The sequence below is a fragment of the Dunckerocampus dactyliophorus genome, chromosome 18 (assembly GCF_027744805.1).
Source record: "Dunckerocampus dactyliophorus isolate RoL2022-P2 chromosome 18, RoL_Ddac_1.1, whole genome shotgun sequence".
In the NCBI taxonomy this organism is placed as follows: domain Eukaryota; kingdom Metazoa; phylum Chordata; class Actinopteri; order Syngnathiformes; family Syngnathidae; genus Dunckerocampus; species Dunckerocampus dactyliophorus.
The window spans coordinates 8539963-8561992 of record NC_072836.1 but is presented as its reverse complement, the minus strand read 5'-3'; the positions used below and the strand labels follow the sequence as shown (position 1 = coordinate 8561992).

At 42.4% G+C, this 22030-nt stretch overlaps 2 protein-coding genes across 5 annotated transcripts in view; one reads left to right on the top strand and one right to left on the bottom strand.

Annotated features, from left to right (window-relative positions):
- Nucleotides 1-394: 394 nt before the first annotated feature.
- qtrt1 (queuine tRNA-ribosyltransferase 1) lies at nt 395-8096 on the bottom strand. Of its 2 annotated transcripts, XM_054760810.1 has the most exons (9): nt 7558-8096; nt 7334-7402; nt 7120-7258; nt 6598-6792; nt 6112-6250; nt 5972-6047; nt 5800-5909; nt 3748-3832; nt 395-2673 (listed from the first exon to the last, which is right to left on the bottom strand). In XM_054760810.1, exons 1-9 carry the CDS (start codon nt 7834-7836, stop codon nt 2521-2523), a joined length of 1245 nt encoding a protein of 414 aa, XP_054616785.1. In that variant the 5' UTR covers nt 7837-8096; the 3' UTR covers nt 395-2520. The 2 variants fall into 2 exon arrangements, with proteins under 2 accessions (XP_054616785.1, XP_054616786.1); XM_054760811.1 differs by lacking the exon at nt 3748-3832 and having other exon boundaries at nt 2522-2673.
- The window catches only part of dnm2a (dynamin 2a), a 25896-nt gene continuing 11871 nt past the window's right edge, over nt 8006-22030 (top strand). For 2 of the 3 annotated variants that reach the window (XM_054760809.1, XM_054760807.1), the window contains exons 1-10: nt 8006-8474; nt 17977-18050; nt 18224-18373; nt 18717-18920; nt 19015-19113; nt 19181-19341; nt 19411-19553; nt 19656-19791; nt 19933-20000; nt 20908-21046. In XM_054760809.1, the coding sequence (XP_054616784.1) occupies nt 8314-8474; nt 17977-18050; nt 18224-18373; nt 18717-18920; nt 19015-19113; nt 19181-19341; nt 19411-19553; nt 19656-19791; nt 19933-20000; nt 20908-21046 (1335 nt within the window). In that variant the 5' untranslated portion in view covers nt 8006-8313. The remainder of the gene's footprint in view (nt 8475-17976; nt 18051-18223; nt 18374-18716; nt 18921-19014; nt 19114-19180; nt 19342-19410; nt 19554-19655; nt 19792-19932; nt 20001-20907; nt 21047-22030) is intronic. The other variant, XM_054760808.1, reaches the window with a different exon arrangement.

The window sequence follows — 22030 nt, the reverse complement described above, 5'->3', positions numbered from 1 at the left end:
CGCCCGAAGTCAGCTGGGATAGGCTCCAGCAGGCCCCCGCGACCCTAATGAGGAAGAAGCGGTATAGAAAATGGATGGATGGATGGAAATTATTGTCCACACACTCAATGCAGATGCAGTAGCTGTGAAGTTGGTAACCCATAACAAGATGGTGTTTCGGGCTGGTACGGGATCATGTCTACCAAGATTGACGTGCAAACCGAACGCTCGTTGTGTTGCAGTTACAGATTCGTTTGTTTTGATAAACGTTTCCACAATGAAAGCGCGATGCTCACCAGTCCAATTCATGGCAGCAACTGAAAAAGAAACAAAAACAATGGCATTATAAAGAAACAAAGCAAAATGGCATCATTTGAAAGAAATGGCATTATATGTACTTTCCGAAAATAAAAACACTTTTTGGTTTCTTTACTTTATTTGCCTTTTATTTAACCTACAAATGTGTCAGATCATTTTGCCTGACCCTGTACAATAACAGACAGTGTACGAGAATCGATGCAAAGTTTGGGCGAAAATTTGTCAAAAACCTAATCAACCGAAAACGGGCAGCTTTTTCCTCTTAATATTGTACCTTTTTTGCTCTATTTTTTTTTTTTTTGTTTAATTTTATTTCTACAATGTGTGAAAAATGAACCGCAATGGCCCCAGGCCAAGCTCTCTGCCAGGGGTATGTTCAAACGTTTTCCACTGAATTTGATAAACTTTTATGGACTTTATAAATAAGCTGTTGCAGTCTAACAAGAACCTCATGAAATGCTAAAAACATCATCTGATCACCACCTGTGTAACAAAGTAGCGAGTAACATTTTGAGACATCCTAGCAAAAACATGTAACATCTACTGGAGGAATACTATTTGGCACATTCGGGCCCCAATTATGCCTGGGTTTGTTGACTATAGTGTCAGTTTGTATATACAGCCAGAGCACTGTTGCCCCCAGTACTGGGAGCATGAGGTTAATAACAAAAAAAAAAAACAGAATGATATGAAAGAGGTACCAAAAAATTGAGATGTAGGCTGTTAACTGCTGAGCATTTCTGTATCTGTACAGTATCGACAAGTCTCCCCCATGGTTGTAGATGGCCACCATGTATCCCAAGGGACATTTTCTGGCATGCCTTCCATGTCAGTCAAAATCAGGCATTATAATCTCTTAAGTGGCTGTATTGGATCTGAATATGTTGTGCTGGAATGTTGAATGATTATGAAGTCACACAATAGGTACAATAATCAAGCATCCTCCATCGACACCTGCGCCTCATTAGGAGGAAACCATCAGCGGTTAACATCCATGTGGTCCCTTGAAGGTGTCACGCCCAGCATCGACGTCCATCACAACCGCCGTTCTTAAATGTTGCTGCTGCGCTTTTAACGAGCACAATTTGCCATGTTGGTTTGCTGAAATGGGGCCCTGATACATGACAACACGTCCAATTAATTTTGGTAAAACCCTTTGGTGCATAAACACTTTCCGAGGCCCGGTGACACGATTCTGCACGGCTTGCCAACTAAGCCCAGAGTGTTCCGTCTCGCCTCAAAATAAACAACCTCCTGAAGAATAATCCTGCGATTAATTAAGATATATCATAATCACAGAGTCACGGACAGAATGTGGAAGAATTTGGAAGGGAAAAAAATGCAATTTGTAAACGTACTTTTAGTGTGTTTAATCACAGTATTTGCTGCTTGAGCGGTGCAGCGTCAGTGCTTTGCTTGGCATTGGAGCTTGTGGTCATTCAAACACTGAAATGCAAATGAAGTGTGAAAGAGGACAAAGGCAACAGGTGTCTTTTGGAATCACTCGTAATTATCCTCAAGTGAGCATTATTCCTCAGCCCAAAATGAATGCGTTCTAATTGGATAGATGCTGATCCCTGAGTGTGAATGTCAATGTTTACCCGCCCTTTCATCTTCAGACAGTTTTGTGTGTACATTACAAGGTGATCCATGTTGAAATTTTGCCCTCTGCTGGCCGTCAGACAAGCACACATTTTGTTGTCAAGGGCTCGTCTCTGTGCCAAAATACATTTTATTCATCTCGAGCTGGCGGGGATAATGACGCGTCGCCTTTATCGTGTTCATCCACGGAAACGTGCAAAAGGGTTGACAGGCGCCGGCAAAAAAAAAAAAGAACATTTCAAGTGGGTGGGCCTGTCCGCGTAACCATGGCGACAACACAAAAATGTAAGCACACCCGACGACGCCGTTGGTGTGTTTTCACAACGCTCGTTTCAACCCCATCCAGTCGCATATTATCATAACGTGCACTCAGAGGACAATTTGCACAAGCTGCACCACAAAATAAAGCTCCATCCTGCTGAGCTAAAGCTGCCTTTTCCCCAAGCGCCCATGCAGCCACAAAATGGGTAATGCACACATAAACAAAGTAGAAAACCATTGTCCGTTTAAAACATGTTTAAAAAAAAGAAAAAAAGAAAAGAAAAGTCATTTAAAAAGATATAAAAATCTGTCACAGTTTATGCCTGTGCAGCACAATAAAAACAGATGGTCTCCGAGGTGTTATTCCAAAGTGATGTTGACGGAGGCCAAAGCGTCCACGGCCCAGCTGGGGTACTGGTCGCGGGAGGGGAACATTCGCTGCATAAACGTCCGTATAAAATCCGGGAAGCGGCCTTCCACGATGCTCTGTCGCACGGAGCGCATCAGGTTGAGCTGCAGTTGAAGGGAAAAACAGATTTTGTTGCTTTAGCAATGCTATAATGACCATATTTAACCAGACGTTCATTAAATATTCTCATCTTGCAAGTTAATGGGGTCGTCAGGGTATAAAATATCCCCACTGGGGCGAGCCTACATTGACTAAAGGGACAGGTAACAGCCTTGGCATTTGGTAAACACAGCCGGGCATGCTAACGGCGCTAAATAAAAAGGCCAGTCCACTGAAGTTCACCCTCAGGGGACCAAGAATCATCCACCAATCAATGAGTCACCCAGATGGCGCTGCTTAAATGGGATGGGGAGGTTCTCTTTTGAACAGTGATGTGTTGCATAAGCAGCCAGTGTGTGTTTGTTATGCACATGAGTATTATGTTTAGGGACACATGTGTCACTCGAGGACACTCCTCACTGTTTGCACAGTTTGAAGTATGAGTCAGCACTCACTGTCCCATCACTGAGACTTTTCTCACTCGGCTCAAAATGTCTTTCCTTGTAATAAGAGTAGAAAATGAGCGCACCATCTTGATCCCAAGGCAAATAACTATAGTTTCTCTCGTAGGAAATAACAGGAAGACGTATCGTTTGTTCCAGGGTCAGACTAGTGCCCTCATAAAACCTCTTATTAACTCTACCGGCAAGTTAAAGCAACACTTTAACACTCTTGACTCTCATCCAAGTGTAAAAAGAAGTTAAAACTGTTTTCATTTAAAGTGTAATATCCATAAAACACGCGGTCAAGCAAGAAGTCACAGAGGTATTTCAGTTATCAGTTATAACACAGCTTAAAAATAAGTTGTTAATGCACTGTTAAAGCAACAACCTACTGTATATAGCGTTACAGTTACAGCTTTTAGTATGCTTGATTTGTGTAACTTTTTGTTGAGGCTGGTCCTTTTTTTTTGGTATAAGTGTCAAAAAACAGCATCTCCAGGAGTTCCGTGTGATGTTAAGAGCAGTATTTGACCTCAAACGGTTTGTCTTATTCTGATTTTATAGGTTCCATTGTACACGTTATAGTGTGGTTTGAAATAAAAATGGTGGCTGAATATACTTGGTTGCTATGGTTACCTGGTAGGCGATGTTGTGGATGGTGACATGATGCATGGCTGCCGTGTCGCTCTTAAAAAGAGCATGCAGGTACGCCCGGCTGTGTCTGAAGCACAGGACAGAAGAAGAAGCCTTATGTATCAATATCAGTGGTGTGCAGTCTTCCAGTACATTTGTGTATGTTACATTTTTATTGTCCAATCAAATGTCAGATTCAATGTGCTGCCATGTCAGTGTAATTTTACCCAGGGCCTTCAGAATCAGTAGTGCTGGCCTGATGTTACTTAAACCCTATTAGTAATGGGGCTGTTTCTTTAACCAATCAGATTTCAGATTCACCTCATAGGGCGAGCTAACAGGCGTACAGTAACGTTAGCATTTTTCCATCCTCTGATCGGTTGATGTCTGAAAGCCTATGCCTAATGGGCTCCGCACACGGGAGGCAACGTCGCCTCAAGTCCATTCATTTTCAGTGGACGAGATCCCGGAAAGTTGAAAAATGTTCAACTCTTCATTGCTGTCACCCAAACGAGGACCAATCAGCTTGAGTTTCATTGACTGACCAATGAGCGGACAGGATGCTATTCAGTACTCTGATGATACTTGCCGTGTCAGATTTCCCGGAGCTAGTTGACATTTCTATATAAGAACATAGAGATATAAACAAAACGCAGCGGCATGGGAACTTGGTGCCAGAGTAAACATATCAGGTACGTTTACACGAACATTTATGTAAGTTTATCTTCGATACTAGCAAAAGTACACGATCAACACCAGCCGCTTTTCCTCCTCGCTCTGGATGTAAGCGTGTTGCTGGCTGCAACTGCTCGTCGCCACCTGTGTGTGGAGCCCATTTACACCCACAGTTACAAGTTAATCATGCTGTTTCGTGGTTGAACACGGCCCATTATTATTAAAAAATATGCATATTTCAGCAAATGTTGTGTATTTTTTGCCCAAATTAAGCATTTTCAAGCATAAAAATAGCTAAATGAACTAAAATAGTAATATAAGTCATTAAGAAGAAGCATTCAAATTGTGATATACTGTATTCTACACTGATCAATAGGTTTCAGTAATGTTACTGTTATGTTCGCTGTTCGCCAGAATTGATAGCCGGAACAGCAGGCTTTTACGGCAGGTTTGAATGATCTCACAACAGGCACAATAGTAATAATCATTATAATAATAGAGTTACTGTTGCGGCCATAACCCACGCTCATCTAAAACTCAACTCTGATCCCCCCTCCACACATCTGGAACACATTTTTTCCAAAACACACGAGCGCAGGTTTTGATTATTTTTTCTGATTATGTCTACTATATTGGGTAATACGAGTGTAAAGGTGACTATAGGGGTGTTATTTCATGTCCAGAGCGCTCTAAAAATATTGGAACCCGTATTTAGAAGGTCATAAATAGGTTTTCTATGCTATAAACTATGAAATGATTCCATTTCCATTTATAAAAGGAGTCCCACTTGGCGGAAATTCACTTATTACTTATTACATTCCTTACCACAGTAGATAAACCTTCAATATTTAATGACATTCAACACAAGCTGTATGGAGTTGTGCCTTTACAAAGTTCTGTTGTTTACTACATTAATCCCTAGTTTCGCGGTTCATTGGTTAATTGAGTTTTAGCTTGGTGTGGGCTACAGCAGCAACAGTGGCCCGTGTTTTATTTGGGATTTTTATTACGGATTATCGTTTGTGTGTCTCACTGAACATTACGGAATGATTACTGACACCTAGTGGCCCGGGAAGAATACTGCATGTCATTGAGTGTCTTTCAATGAGTCTTCTGAATGCCTTATATTTGGATTTTAGTTCATTTAGACATTTTCATGTTTGAAAAATACTTAATTTACGCAAAAATACGTAAAATGTGTTTCAATATTCTTATTTTTTTACTACACAGCTTACTAATAAGCCGTGCTCAACCACAAAACAGCATGATTTGTTAATACAGTAGAGTATATTTTGGAAAAACCATGATCGACTGAAGCTGCGAAATTCGAACCGCAAAGTGGCGAGGGACAACTGTATTGACTATTAATGTAGAAGTCACCTTGTGCATGTGGGACACTGGCAGTCAGGGTCAATGGGCTGGAAGTCTTTGGCATACTGCTTCTGTTTCACCTGCAAGGATCCCCAGGGCACCAATGCAGAGCCAAACCTCTGAGAGCAAACAGATAGTCAGGAAACATCATTGACATTTGGGGAAGCTGAAAAGATCTTACAGCAGTCCGGGTGGGAAACACGCAGTCGAACATATCGCACCCAAGAGCGACGCATACCACCAAATCCACAGCATATCTGCAACACAGATTGCAGATCATTTTATCGAGGAGCCTTCAGATCGTTTAAATTGCTAACGTACCCTACGCCCATGAGGTAGCGAGGCTTTTCTCGGGGGAGGTGGTCCGTGCTGAGGGTCACCATCCTCCAGAAGTCATCCTTCTCTTCACCTCCACTCAGGCCTCCGATGGCAAAACCAGGGACGTTGCGTTTAGTCATTTCTACAAGACATAAAAGGGAAAGTTTGATTATTAACGTTTATTAATAGAGTTTTTAATGTAGCTAAATAAGTATTAGAAATAGCTCTCAATTTTTAGTCATTAGTCTAAAAATTACAGAACTGTGATGTAAAGAGTTGTTTCTTGTATTTCCCGAGTATGAAACATAGTGGTCATCTACTACCATGCATTTCTAGTTATCACTGACAAAGGCACTGTATTTTATACGACTCTATTATTAGCTTGCACTGGTGTACCTAACATTGTTTCTGGTGAATTGGACAAAATGATCAGATTCCTTTTGACGTTTCTTGTGCCAAAGTAGGCAATTGAGAAATATGAATTAGTACCGTCTAGACAGGTTTTCCGAAGCCCGGCGTTCAGCCCACCCTGGATGATGGCAAAAAGGTTCTGTTTGTCTGGATTTTTATTGGCCGCGATGCAACGATCCAACCAGCGAATGGATCTGTGCATGGCCTCCTCCACCCGCGGCCCCGTCACTGTGCTGCTGACCACATCGTCCAACTGCATCATGATGTCTGACCCTGGAAGAAAATATGGATAATAATATTGAGATGTTGAGAGGACAGAGGTGTAGTCTGGATATTCGTGTTTGAATCTGCATTGGAACATCTCTGCGCGGAGTTTGCGTGTTACGGGTACTCCGACTTCCTCCCACATCCCAAAAAACATGCATTTTAGATCAACTGTAGACTCGAAATTATCCATAGGTGTGACTGGTTAGTTGTCTACATGTGCCCTGTGACTGACTGGCAACCAGTCCAGGGTGACGACAAGCTGTATAGAAAATGAATGGATGGACATTAAGAAGATGGCATTGAATAAGGCTTTGTTTAGCATCTGAACCACACCAAGACTGTTCTGTATGCTGATGGACTTCTCAGGACTCAGGAGGATGGTTTCGCCATCATAAGGGGACTTGAAAGTGACCCCTTCCTCTGTGACCTCGGAGAGTTCAACAAGAGACACCATCTGGAACCCTCCACTGTCCTTCAAAGCAAAAGACAATGGTGTTAAAATGTAGAGCACAATCTGCAGGTTGCAATTTAGTCTTTCAAAACGTACCGTTAAAAGGTTTCTTTTCCAGTTCATAAATCCATGCAAGCCATTGGCCTTTTCAATCAGGTCAGGCCCCTTTGGAAGCAAAATTGAAGATACCACCTTAGACACAAGTGATGTAACTGTATGCCCTTGTGTCACTCACGCTATGATCTGCTGTGATGCATTAACCAGTGAAATCATTCTTGACTGAATTTCACGCAATTTTACTTCATTAAAAGCTGTCCTACCGGCCTCATTCCCAGGTGGTATGTGTTCCCCAAACATATCTGACAGCCCAGAGCCTCCAGCTGATCCGCCGTGATTCCCTTCATGGTCCCCTGAGTACCCACCGGCATAAACACCGGCGTGTTGACGGTGCAGTGCGGCAGCTTCAGGTCACACGCTCTTGCTTTGGTCACCGGACACTCTGCGATGATGTGCAAAGTCAAGGGGGACGCGACGGAGATCGCTTTCTTTAAAAACATGTCGTGATCCACGGCGTTTCTACAAGCAGTGGTGGCGGCCATGTTTAGATAACCACATGACGCGGACGTGGGTTAAGTGGCGCCTACTTTGGCCAATCGAAATGAAGGAAACGGGCTCAGTGGCGTTCTGAAAGTCCAATCAAAAGGCCCTCTAGAGTAGCAACAGCAGAATAAGCCAATAGAACCCTGAGTTTGGCAGACAAGAGGCGGAACTTGACTTGCCGGTTTCTATAGGATGTAAAGTCTCCGCTGACCGGATAGTGTTTGTGGAGAGGAAGTTTAGTTTTTCGACTTTTTCCGTCCTCCTCGACTCCACTCAAAGATTAGCTAATGTCTTTAAAAGAACACGACATGTTTGCTATATGAATTACACATCTGGGACCTTACCGGCGTTTACCGTGAAAGTCAAAGTCAAATTCTCGTCAGTACCCAACAAGCTAATCGACGCGGCTAGCTAACGTTAGCCTCCGCTTCTATTTTTTGTACCGCTTGTGTGGAGCTCACCGAGCTAAAGAAGCCATGGGGAACCGGGGCATGGAAGACCTGATTCCCCTGATCAACAAACTCCAGGACGCCTTCAGCTCCATCGGACAGAGTTGTAACTTGGACCTTCCTCAGATCGCCGTGGTCGGAGGGCAGAGTGCCGGGAAGAGTTCGGTTTTGGAGAATTTCGTGGGCAGGTAAGCGACGCTGGCTAGCTGAGCTAACCCGGCTAAAGTGAATTAAACCGGTTGTAAATATTTTCAACATTGTAAACGTGATATTTTCATGTTCTGCAGGTGTTCAAACATTACTAGAAGTGCAATGTTAAGCTCACCTCAATGCTAATGCAGTCCTAAGTAACTACTGCGATATTTACACTGACAATATTTGTTTGATTCACCCTATTTGGGACTTACCTTTATACATTTTATCAGTACAAATTTCCTCCATGAAATGTTGACAGTTGGCCAACTAAATCAAGGTCATGTATCTTTTACTAGTTCAAATGTGTTAAAGGTGCGTAAACGTTATATCAATCATATATCATATATATATATATATACAATCATATAGTATCGTATTGATGAATGAGGATTATTTTTTTAACAATTAAACGCCACACCCACACCAATGACTTTCCATTGGGTTTGTACTGAGTCAAAGCAGCATAGCTTGTTTTGTCTTAATTTTGACCCCCTTTTCCTTTTAGAATGTGGGTTATAGCAGCTGGAATTACAGAAATTCCCTTTTGTTGTGGCTCTCTTGCAACGTTTTTTGGTCCAAAAAGTGCAGACAGGCAGCTTCCTTTTGCATCTTCCTCTTTTGCTACTTTTTAGGTAAGGAATTGAAGGGTATAGACCACGACGTTTGTCACTCTCACCCGGTCCTGTTGTCCTCTCCCATATCAGTAGCGAATAAGATCACCCTGCAGATAAAAAAGGAACCAAACAGGCCCGTTCTCAGCCAGCTCGTTTAGCAGGTTTTCACGGCAATAGAACTGCTAATGTGCAACCTGCTCAGGGAATGAGCCGTCACGCAAAAAGGAGGAAGCACATTGGCTGTTAAAGTGGTGTAAGACAGAAGTTGTCTTTCAGGCGCCCTTCATGACGAAGAGCTTGTCAAAACTTGCTTGTGGAGAAGAAAACGCACACGACCTAGACTCCTACACAGCGCATAATTTTGAGATTTTGCACCGTGAGAGACTTGACATGTCAGATATGACTTCGGTTTTATTGCTTACTTCCCTTAGGTGGTGTGAACCACATGCAAATGTCCAAGTGACCTTATGTACATTGTCATTACCCCTCTGCACTTTGCCCAGTAAAGCTGCAGAGCAGATAATAACATCAGGGTCGGCAATTGCAACAGGAGAAGTCAAACATGGGAGTACTGGGAGGTGCCCCACAACAACATAACACTGGGTGTGCTCCTGTCACCGTGGCTCATTGTTGATCTAAAAGGCCTGACCGTTCTTTGTTTTTGTTTCACTCATCTGCCACTCACAACTGTATGGTGTACGTGTTTTCTCCAGTGGCTGAACTCTTTGATGGAGCTTTTTGGCTCCATCACTGTGTCCCCCAGGCAAGAAATGAATCCCTCTTCCCTTTCTCTCTTCCTCCTGCCACAATAGAGGCGGAGTAGTTTCATGTGGTGGAGACACTCGGTGCGCAACCTCATAAAATTGAATGCCCCTGAATTCGTACAATACAGAATTTAACCGTTGAAGTCCCAACCGTCATTGCACATGACAGGATGCTAAAATTTCACAAGGCTGGTTAGACTTTTGCGTTGTTCTGATTCTTTCTCGAAAATTATGATAATGATGATAAAAACAAAAAGTGCAATGACAGCCATAGACCTAGTAATTATTGTGAAGAAGCGTTGCAATGCAAGCCGTACACACATCTCTGTCCTTTCTGCTTAGTATAGTATGGCTAAAATGACATTTAACTGAAATCCGTAATAAAAGAGAGTTGTAATATTCCCCTCAAAGTGAGTGAGGATTTCCTCTCAAGCACCCCAGCTGTGTCACATGTCATCATAGCTAAGGGTGGGTACACATTTTTAAAGTTTGTTTTCTACGGTTCAAATTCTTTTCACAGTTGTTAAAACATAGCCCATATAATAATAATAATAATAATCATAATAATAAAAATAATAATAATAATAAAGCTTTGAGTATGGTTATAGTTTGACCCTGCAACAGTTATTTTCTGTTCGGTTATTTTCTATGTTCCACCGTCGAGGCTTTTTTCATTCTGATAAGAAGCATATGTCCTCCGCCTTTTTTGTCTCCTGCCTAGAATTTGACGTCACAGTCTGCACGTCTGGCATTGTAGTTTCATCACTATATACACAATAGTGTTGTGCAGAAAGGAGAACATGTTTTCATTCCTGCTGTTGACAACAGTCCTCATTTTAACCCAGTGGATCTAGGGCAGATGAATTGAGTTTGCTCACTAGTGCTGTGTTGGCCCGTCTTGTGGATGTGATTTGGGCCTACATTCCCTCCCAAGTGTGTCACAGGTGAGCAGAATGAACACATTCGATGCTTTTTGCCGGACGAAAGATAATCAAATAGCCTCGGCTTAACGGCCTCGGGAATTTTGTGAATGCTGCAATTTTTGTAAGCAAGGAATAGGAGAGTTTAGGGGTAGTTTCAAACGTGACGAGATTTCTCGTTTGGAGAAAAGCTATCTCGCAAGAATAGGGCAGCCAGAAGCCAATCAGACTGAACTATGGTATCGCTACTATAAATTATAATACATGTATAACGTAGCTCATTGCAGAAATAAAATACACAAAAAACAGCAAAAGTGGAAAAATAGAGCAAAAAGGCGTAATGTAACTAGAAAACGCTAGTCTTGATACCAATAACAAATAAAAACTAGGGATGCTGCGATATGTCGAGCACCGATTAGTATCAGCCGATTTCTGTAAAAAACGTGATCGCCATATGCCGATTAAATGCCTTTCAAAGCCGATGACGAAAACCGATCGCCATGCGGCGGCGATATGACAATTAATGTCGCGACAACACAGACATGACATGAATGTGCATGTGTGTTGTGTCACGTAGGATTGACAACACCTGTTTTGAGCCGACAAAGAACGCACTTTGTCTTGTATTGCCGCGAGAATCAACACTATTCACTAAACCTCAAATGGTTTCAGTTTGACAGCTTGACACCAATCAATGCCAGTGTGTTTGATCACTCCCTTGTCAAACCTATTGGTGTTCGACTTCTCTTGCATCTTTCTATACATGTTTTGCCTAGCTGTCCGCAGCTAGCTAGCTAGCTAGAAATATCCGCCTAGCTTTTCGTCTTTGGAGTCCAAATGTGACTTTTTACCACAGTGACATTCTTTGTTTTTAAAACAAACAAGCAATGGTTGGTCAATGCTGCAAACGTTTGACCAACAGTACAAATTGTGTGGAAATACATGTCATAAATGCCAATTTTGCAACTTTACAAAGTGAAAGATGACATATTAAAGGAAATATTGCATTATTATATATTATTATTATATATTTTCATAACAGTGATTTATTGCGTCTCAAAAAATGTGACAATGACTGTAATGTAGTTGTGGGACACTAAACTATTAAACTAAATTATAACATTTCAAATTACATTTTACCATTGTTAACTGACATACCACGTGTCAGGTGTGTTTGTATTGCTACCTTCCTCCTTATCGCGTGCGTGTTTTTGCAAAAGCAGATTTGTGGTTATGGCAAAATGAATAAAAAAAACTAAGATGGGTGGGAAGACAACATGAAAAAAATTGCCACTTACAGTACCTTCAAAGGTTAGACATAGGAACAAACAGTCTTTGGACTCAGCTGTTCTTTCATGCTTCTTTCTGTAACATTTTATATATCGCACTAAACAATGTGAACAATCTACCTTCTGTAGATTAAAAAAATCCTTTAATATTGCCCAATAGTAAATGTGCATGCAGTGGCAATCTTTGGTCGACAAGCGCTTATGTTGGCATGAGTCAGCCAATCCGAGGGATGTCAACTTGCATAGGTTCCACTTTATTCTTGTCTTCTCATGTCAGCGTACTTTTTTCATATCTTTCAGGGTTCTGTGTTTCAGACTGGTCTGCCTTCAGTAGTATATGTTGCAAAAGAGCCAAAGAAAAAGCAGAATGTGAAGAGTTAACCCTTGGATGCTTGCTGAACTGAGCACATACAGTACACAGACATCTTGCGGGCTGAAGCTTTGAACAGTGAAGTTTTAAGAGGCTTTCAGAGACACAGTTGTCTTGAAAATATGATTTCTAAATAATGTGACCGATAGTTTCCATTGTATCATAGCAATGTTCCTTTTAGGTGTTTCCTGGTTTGCACCCTTCAGCTACAAGGAATTTGATTTTAGTAAATCCAATTACAGTAGACGCCCCTACAACGTAAATAATTAGTTCCAAGAACCTTTATGTTATAGCGATTTTATGTTATACGAAGCATAAAATACATGTAAATAGCCTAATCCGTTCCAAGATCTTCCCAAACTCGCACCTTTGGGCCTTCAAAATATTCAAAGTCCACCAAATATGGTGGGAAAATATAACAAAACAGCATAAATATAGTACAGTAACATTCCAATATAAAATAAGGTATAATGGTCGATGGGGAACGGCCGTATAGTCAAGCAACATCACTTAATTTCATACCACCGTCATGCTTCTGGATCATTTCCTGCTTTGTTTCGATCGACAACTTTTCCCTTTTTTTCTTCTCACTTACACTTAGTTTAGGGCCCATGACTCTGGTAATTTTAACACAAAGAAAAGTAAACAAATTAAAAAGAGATTTCAATGCGTGCGAACTAGTTTAAGGGCGACCACAATGAGGAACAGAGCAGCATGTCTCTCATAAACACACCGACGCGCTGGATTAGTCAGCCAATGAGATGAGAGTGTAGGCGGTGCTCCGATAATCAGCCAATGAGAGCATGAAGCGTCAGAATTTCTGCATAACTTCCTGTTTCGTTTCAATCGACAACTTTTCCCTTTTTTCTTACCACTTACACTTGGTTTAGGGCCCATGACTACGGTCATTTTAACACAAATAAGAGTAATGAAATTAAGAAGAGATTTCAATGCGTGCAAACTAGTTTAAGGGCGACTACAATGAGGATGGGAGCTCGCATACAAACATGGACGCGCTGGATAAGTCAGCCAATGAGATAAGAGCAAAGGCGGTGCCCCGATAATCATCCAATGAGATGAGAGCGTAGGCAGTGCCCTGATAATCAGCTAATGAGAGCGTGAAGCCAGAAGGCGTCACCAAGTGTACTCTGTTAGTCTCTCTGTCGCTTGCACGGACTTGACGCTTTATGTTATATGAAATTCCTTACGTAATACAATGCGAAAAATTTACATAAATTCTTTACGTTCAGTGGAATTTACGTAAAAGGAGGTTTACGTTATGCGAGGTACTACTGTATTGTGATAGTAACAAGCTTTTAGTTTTGTTGATTATTCTGGCTAGCTCTGCGGTGACGTGGAGGAAGGGCATCATATCTCAGCACTGCAAGCTGTCCAGGGTGGAGGTTCTTCTTGTACTATCTGCTGCTATCAGCCTTGGTGTGAAAACAGTAGTGCTGGAATCGTATCTTGGTTTCAAAGCCGCATCAGATCTTTATCGCAAATGTTGTGAATGAAACGCTGCAGTGCCATTAAAAACCCATCAGTTGATGGATGATGATGATGATGATGATGATGATGATGATGACCACTTGGGCTCATTGTTGGTGTCTTGGATTATAGAAGCATGAATATACACTTGCTTGCCACAACATTACTTATACCTGCTTAATTTAATGATATAATACATCAAAAATGATCTCTTTACAAAGACAATAATGGGTTTTTTTGTCCAAGAAAGGAGAGGGGGAGAGGAAGTTTCTCTCCACCTTCTCCCTCTGCCCTACTCTCCCTCTTTTTTTGTGCTTTCTCCAATGGGAGACTTGCACCGCCGATGCTCGTTCCCATCCATCCATAATGCATGAAACGATACACAATCTGCTCAGCCTCGTCTATCATTTACAGCCCATCAATAATGGAATCCGGGCCTCTTGCTTCCTTCCAATATGCCACCGTTATCAAACCAACTCGCCACCCTAGTGACTCCATTGTTGCTGCTTTGTGACTCCGTTTGATCAATGTGCTTTTTTCATTGTGAATGGTTGATGCTTGACAGTGTCGTACTTGCAGCAGCCCATGCTGTCCAACTTTCCACCTTCATGCTACATCAGGTGTGTCACAGTTGGTATGCGGTTGCCTAGCCAATGGCACGTGAGCTATATTTGTATGATACTGCAAAGACCCCCAGAGTGCACGCCAAATTAGCTATCTGACAGAACCACAATCAATTGCACGCCTCAGATTTATGATAGTCGGCCCCATGACCTACCTGCCATATTTCTGTCTTCGTGTAGCTTATTGTGCAATTTTGTCCCTGTACTGTATTAAGTTTAGCACTCAATAACCAGTTTGTAGGAATGCTATCAATGTTAAGGTTCAATTGTTTCTTTGGAATGGCAGCATTTTGTATATGACTGTAGAAACTGTTTGTGTAAACTAACTCGTCTACTCCTAAACCACTGCACACAAAAGGCGCTGGACATAGTCATTAATTGTCCATAAGTCATTGAGCATGTATCTAATGATTATAAAACGTTTGAGTTTATCTGTATTACATGTATGCTAGCATGTCCTCCCAAGCGTTTTCACCACGACCCGTAGGGGGTGCCACAAATGTCATTTGCAGTCATGTGGGCTTTAATGTCTTCATTATAGGAGAAAATGACTAAAATCTTGCTAAGCACGTAGCACTGACATTTGTGAATAAATGCACATTTTCGTGTAAATTTGAAATGTTGAGTCGTTATGACTTACAAAGGTCGGTAGGGTGCACTTACTTACATGGACATTTTAAAATGGCACAAAAAGGTTGTTGACCAGGGCTTGTTTAGTGTTATGAGCTTTCTATACTGTCTGTGGCTTGAACAAGTTCTGCATGCTCCACATTATGTGCATGACACAGTGCTGTTGGCTTTCTGCTGATGTAAGAGCCTATCTCGAACATTCCCCAACGTGTCCCACTATAACTGCTTCCCTGTTATAGACGACAGCCCTTTCTTCCTCTCTGGTACTGGGGCTGACTCACTGCTTCCAGTATGAAGTCAGCTGAGCCTGACCGACGTCTGCTCAAGCGTATACGGTCCAATAGAGTGCCGCATAAGGACAAATGTAGGCTGGTGAAACGTTCTGGTCGCCCCATCCCAGAACAGAAGTGGGTTATTGCCACCAGATGTTCAGAAGTGGAAGGGGGAGTTAAACATTCCATGAGTTTCCTGTCACTTATAAAGATGAACAAACCATGAGCCATCCTATATGTGTCATCTTCCCTTAACACACCATGTTGCAGTGGCAGCGTTTGAATTGTAATCACCATTGTCGTTTGCATGTAGCAAGCATGAGGCATGGCTCAAACCACTTGTATTGACACAGGGTGGGTTCTCACAAAAGCTTTATTGAGACCATTAGTCCAGCTTGTTCCCGTAACTTGCACAATGGCCTGTTTGTCATATAAAAGAGCCATGTTGTAGATCACGTAACGGCAAATTGTGCCCTGAAAGATCATGTACTGTTGAATGACTCTGTCTTTATTTAATCACTTTATTAAGTGTATGTTTAATAGGAGTACAAACTCACTAATGGGTAATGCTATTCATATAAATATACTGTATGTTTATTGTTGTGGTTGCAGTGGCGTAGCACTGCTGCTTTCTGCTAAAAGGTGTTTGTAATACGTTGCCAGAATAATCAAATAAGGATATTTTAGACAGCGCTTGTGTTGAATCTCTCAGTCTAAAGCACATTCTGGTGAAATACCAGTCAGTATGTCATTGTCCACGTCTGACATTTGAACAGTAGAAACAGTCCAAAGTTCACTAATTACTGTAAATACTTTAATAAACACATGTATTCAACTAACAGCTGAGTTTCCTATAGTTGCCAATTGCATGGTCTACAAAACCAAATACTGTAATCGCCTGCCTGCAATTAGCACCCGGGTCAAAAAGATTGGTATCAACAGCTGTGGCTCTGCATGCTCTTTAAAATGTTGGTATGGGTCCACGGCTGTTGGTGAGAAACTCATACCTGTTACACTTGCAGTACAATTTTTTTTAATGTTGATGTCGTCAGTGGTAATGGTGGCTGAGCAGTGTGATCCTTGCTGATATTACAACATTGGTTCTGTTGCTGCTCTATTGTGCAATATACTTGTTAAATAAATGACCATGTGGTCTAAGAGAGCTACATTTTCCTTTCTACTTTCTCATGCACTCCAAGATATTATTAAAGTAAAAAAAAAAAAAAGTTACACAGTTTTACGGTTCACCTTTCGCGGATTCCCCAGAATTTTTTTGTGCTTTTTTTTTTTTAATTACAGTTTATCAATGCTTTGGTCCTTTAAGAAGAATTGCATTGTGGGAAGTTGAGTGTTTGTCCCTTTCCTCTATCGTCCGTCTGCACCGCCCACTGTTTACTTTGTGCCTCCCTGCCGTGTCATCCCTAGATTGCTTGCTTGCTAGCTTGTAAATTAATCTGCGGTTTGAAGGAGGAGGACTGCAACAGGAGTACTGCAGCAATATGGTTTAACAGGGATGCAAACGCTACAGTACATCAGAACAGCGCCAGGACAAAAAGGCACGGTCACAGGAGGGTAATACACATGAGTGGCTTAATAATTTCTTGTGTCCGACCTGTAGGTTGATCATTAAAATTCAAAGAAACATTTGAACTTTTTCTTGCTCTTTTGGTCACTACCCAAAGTAAAGTGAGGGTAGGAACATAGATTGACCGATAAATTGAGAGCTTTGCCTTTCGGCTCAACTCTCTCTTTACAGTCCGGTACAGTGACCACATTGCTGCAGATGCTGCACCGATTCACCTGTCGATCTCTGTCGAGTCTTCCCTCACTCGTGAACAAGATCCAAGCTGACGACCAAACCGCTGCTTTTTGAAAACAATGACGTCAATGACACGTTGCCGTCACGTGACCAGAAGTGAGCCTTGATGACAAGCCAACATAATATCTGAATATTTCGAGTGTCTCACCGCAGTTGATATTCTCCTGTTTTTTTTCTTGTCTTATACGGCATATCATAAGTCTAGACGAGCCTTGGAAAGCAGGAGACGACTGACTTAGGCGCCTATGTTCTTTCTTCTTCTATGGTATGGTGTGTCACAGGGTTTTGTATGCGTGTCTGTTCACAGCGTCACACGTTGGTGTGCTTTGTGTGTTAGATCGTTTTCACTCAGTGATCCATTCCCGTCTGGATACAACTATTTACTAATCCAGGACAGTCTGGACGTGAATTTTTTGTTTTTTAACCCGCCAAAATCTCAGGAGTGATCCTGTGTGTAAAGGGCCTCAGTCGCCAAACCAGTGATACTCTTCCTGACTGCCAGGCAATGTTGACAAGACTAGTCAATCAAGGCAGTCCCATGTTGAGTTTAAGCTTGTTTGTCCCCATAGCAGGCAGGGCTGCATGTGCATAAATAAATCTTCTCAGCATAAAAAGATCTTCTCTTTGTGCCGGCATTGTTACCCAACATGTTTTCATTCCTGCTGTTTATTGAACTTTCTCTGTCTTTCTGTCTGTCTCTCCCAAGGGACTTTCTTCCGAGAGGCTCAGGCATTGTTACTCGCAGACCTCTCATTTTGCAGCTGGTCAACAACAAAGCAGGTGAGCGAGTCAGTACAAAATTTTATAACCACAAAATATTGTCTCCCTGCTGTGCTTCATCACTCCCCTGTCTCTCAGTGCTGCCACTTTGCCTGAGGCTTCATTTTTAATTTAATATTCTCCCTTCCCTTTTGTCATTTCCCTCATCTTCCATTATCCTCTCTTGTGTGTAGAATATGCTGAATTCCTGCACTGCAAGGGAAAGAAGTTTGTGGATTTTGACGAGGTGCGCGCGGAAATCGAGGCGGAGACCGACAGGATAACAGGCTCCAACAAGGGCATCTCTCCCATCCCAATTAACTTGAGGGTCTACTCTCCACATGGTAATACATTACAATGAAACACGAACACAAACACTAAATAATGAGTCTTACTACCAGGGCTTCACTCCCACAGATGACCGTCGCAGTGTATATGTGAGTGTATATACATGTAATACTGTATAAACGCCTTCCAAACAAAAGTAAAATGGATCTTGTAATATTGCATTTACTCAAATAGTGGCTGGTCGGTTTATTTACTCAAATGCAGAAAGTACCAGACTTTCTATTTGCAGTGTGTTTACATTTAATTGTAGAGTTAGTTTCCTATAGCAATGAGAATTACTCTAATCAATAATTTATTTTCTATAAAAATGTGTAATCTCCGCCACCCTCCTTGTCACAGTTTTGAATTTGACCCTGATCGACCTTCCGGGAATGACTAAGGTTGCCGTGGGAGACCAGCCGGTGGACATTGAGCACCAGATCCGGGATATGCTCTTGCAGTTCATCACCAAGGAAAGCTGTCTGATCCTCGCAGTCACGCCGGCCAACACCGACCTTGCCAACTCGGACGCGCTAAAGATCGCCAAGGAGGTGGACCCCCAGGGTAAGCACCGGGTTCTCTGGTGCATATGCCATTTAGTTTGTGATGCTCTCCCCGTTTTATTCTAACCGGCTGCAAATTTGGTACGTCTGTGCAGGCTTGCGCACCATTGGCGTGATCACAAAACTGGACCTGATGGATGAAGGCACTGACGCAAAGGACATCCTTGAAAATAAACTGTTGCCACTGCGCAGAGGTACATTTATTCAACGGCTTTGTTGTGTATCCTAAAGCAAGTGAGCGTTTTGTGCGTGTATTTGCAGGCTACATTGGCGTGGTAAACAGAAGTCAGAAAGACATTGATGGCAAGAAGGACATCCGTGCTGCTCTGGCAGCCGAGAGAAAATTCTTCCTCTCCCACCCAGCTTACAGACACATGGCGGAGCGAATGGGTACGCCACATCTACAAAAGGCTCTCAACCAGGTGTGTATCTCGTTTTTGTTTCCAACTATTCAAATGCAACTTGCCTAATTATGTGTTGTCTGCCTCCAGCAACTGACCAATCACATCAGGGACACACTTCCTGGTCTGCGCAGTAAGCTGCAGAGTCAGCTCCTCTCCCTGGAAAAGGAGGTGGAGGAATACAAGAACTTCCGTCCAGATGACCCGACACGCAAGACCAAGGCTTTGTTGCAGTGAGTGCAGCTGACAGCCACTGCTTGCTAAAATGCCAAACACTTGGACAGTCTACGCATTGCATGTATTCTTATTTGGCGCCTCTTCTTCTTCTTCCACAGGATGGTGCAGCAGTTCGGCGTGGACTTTGAGAAGCGTATTGAAGGCTCTGGAGACCAGGTAGACACCAACGAGCTGTCTGGTGGTGCCAAGATCAATCGCATCTTTCACGAGCGCTTCCCATTCGAACTAGTCAAGGTCAGTCTGGCATCATTAAGGGGATTAAAGAGACCTCTTACTCAATTAATTTTTCAGAGGCAAATCATGTTGTAATAGATGCACACTGGTATATTTTAGGTGTGTAAATTAATATTTGTATTTTCCTCCCTGGCGACACAGATTGTATTTGATGAGAAGGAGCTACGGCGGGAAATCAGTCACGCAATCAAGAACGTTCACGGTGTCAGGCAAGTGGGAGCAGAACTGTCTCACTGTAAACATGTACTCTCTGTCTTACACACAAGGCATTGCTGATTTCACGCCCAAATCATTCAAGGTTGATAATTAAACATAGCAGTCAAGGATGTGGAAAAGGAATTATGCATGTAGAAATGTTATTTCCTATATTCAACATGTTCTCTTTGTCCTTCCTGTTTTTTTACTCTTGAGGAATCCAGTTATTGATGTGGTATATGTGACTTTTGTCTGTGTTGTCATGCGTTGCCTTACTTTCAAGCATGTTCTGTGTTTGGGGGCTTAATTGTGACTCATGGGATCATTGGATTCCACATAGATTTTTTGTGTGTGTGAAGAACATTTATGTGGAATGTTTTCTATTTTGTGTCTTCCTTTCAGTACTTGAGTTCTAATCCCCTTAATTATGACCAATTGAAATGTGTAATGAAAACCATCGGAACACTGCTGAAAATGTCAGTTTACATTGTTTGTCTACGAGCATACATATATTGCACCGTCATTTTGTGCATATAATTTTGTACATATATTGTACCGATCGCTGCATAAGACGTCAAAACGTGATATTAGTTTCCACTTCACTCACGCACATCACTACTTCCTGATGCTGCACACCAATCATCATGGGAAAGTTAGTTTTTAGCCATAAATTAGCCTCATCACTGTGCAAGCTGCAGGGTTCAGCAGGGTGCGTAAGAAAAAAAGTTGCGGCCTACAAACCAGTAATTGCAGTAGTTAAATTATTTGTTAATGTCTTTGTTGGTGTCTTTATTTGCCTCATCCATCTGTCTGCTCGTCTATTGATTGTCTTATTCACATGTTGTTTTTTTGGCCCACACGTCTGTTAACTGTCCCATTTGTCCTGTGTCTTGTGCCTCTTGTCTCTCTGTGCATCCTCAGAACGGGGCTGTTCACTCCAGACCTGGCGTTTGAGGCCATCGTGAAAAAGCAGATCGTTAAGCTGAAAACGCCCTGTCTCAAATGTATCGATCTGGTCATTCAGGAGCTCATCAACACAGTCAGGCAGTGCACCAACAAGGTACTGCGGGGGTGTCCAGCATCTCCTGACCCAGCTTGAGACACAGGGCGACCGTGGTCGTGTCTGACGGAGGGTAGACTGACGTAAAACCTTATATATTCCGGACAGTTTGCCCTCCAACCCAAAACGAGTCAAGTGAGCCCTGTGTTCAAGCGGCACCGTTGTGTTGTGGAGTGTTGTGAAGGATGACGTGTCGACATGGATACCAGATGTTTCAGTACTTGTCTGAGCATCTCTGGTTTCTCCCGGACAAGCCGCAGGTCGCACAGCTCAGAACCCTAAAAGCCAGCACAAAAATCTGGTGGTCTTAAGCTCTAAGACAGGCCTTGAGAGGGAGTTGACTAGTTGACGACTAGAAGAGCTGGCAAGTCAGGGACGAGGATGTGAAAACCTTTGGCTTGTCTGCCTCTGCTTGATTCTTCTAGTCAACAACTAAAAATTACTAACTCAACTGAGACTTTCTCTTCTTTCTCTCCCTATTTCTTCTTTTTATTTCCTTCTTTTTATTCCCACCCCCGTGCTACCCCTGACAAAATGCACCCTTCTTCTAACACCGTGGAAATCCAGAACGGGGCTCTTCACCCCTGACCTGGCTTTCGAGGCCATAGTCAAAAAGCAGATCCTCAAACTCAAAGAGCCCAGCCTCAAATGTGTGGACCTCGTGGTGTCCGAACTCACCGCACTGGCCGTAAAGTGTGCCGTTAAGGTAACCGCTGGACACACCCACTGGGGGATGGTATTGAAATAGAATCCCAGTAAAATGTTCACCCTCATTGAAACTCCCCTGCCATTCGTGTCTCCTCATTTACACTCAATATGCAAATCATGTCTTAAGATTTTAAGCACAACTTCAAATTTGTACCAGCCTGCTTCAATTACGTGTGAAGTCATCATCCGCTCATTAAAGTGTCGCCCCCACACCACCTCCACATTGCTTCTCTCCCTCTAACCAAATTCCAACCTGGCCTGCTCCCCCACAGAGCC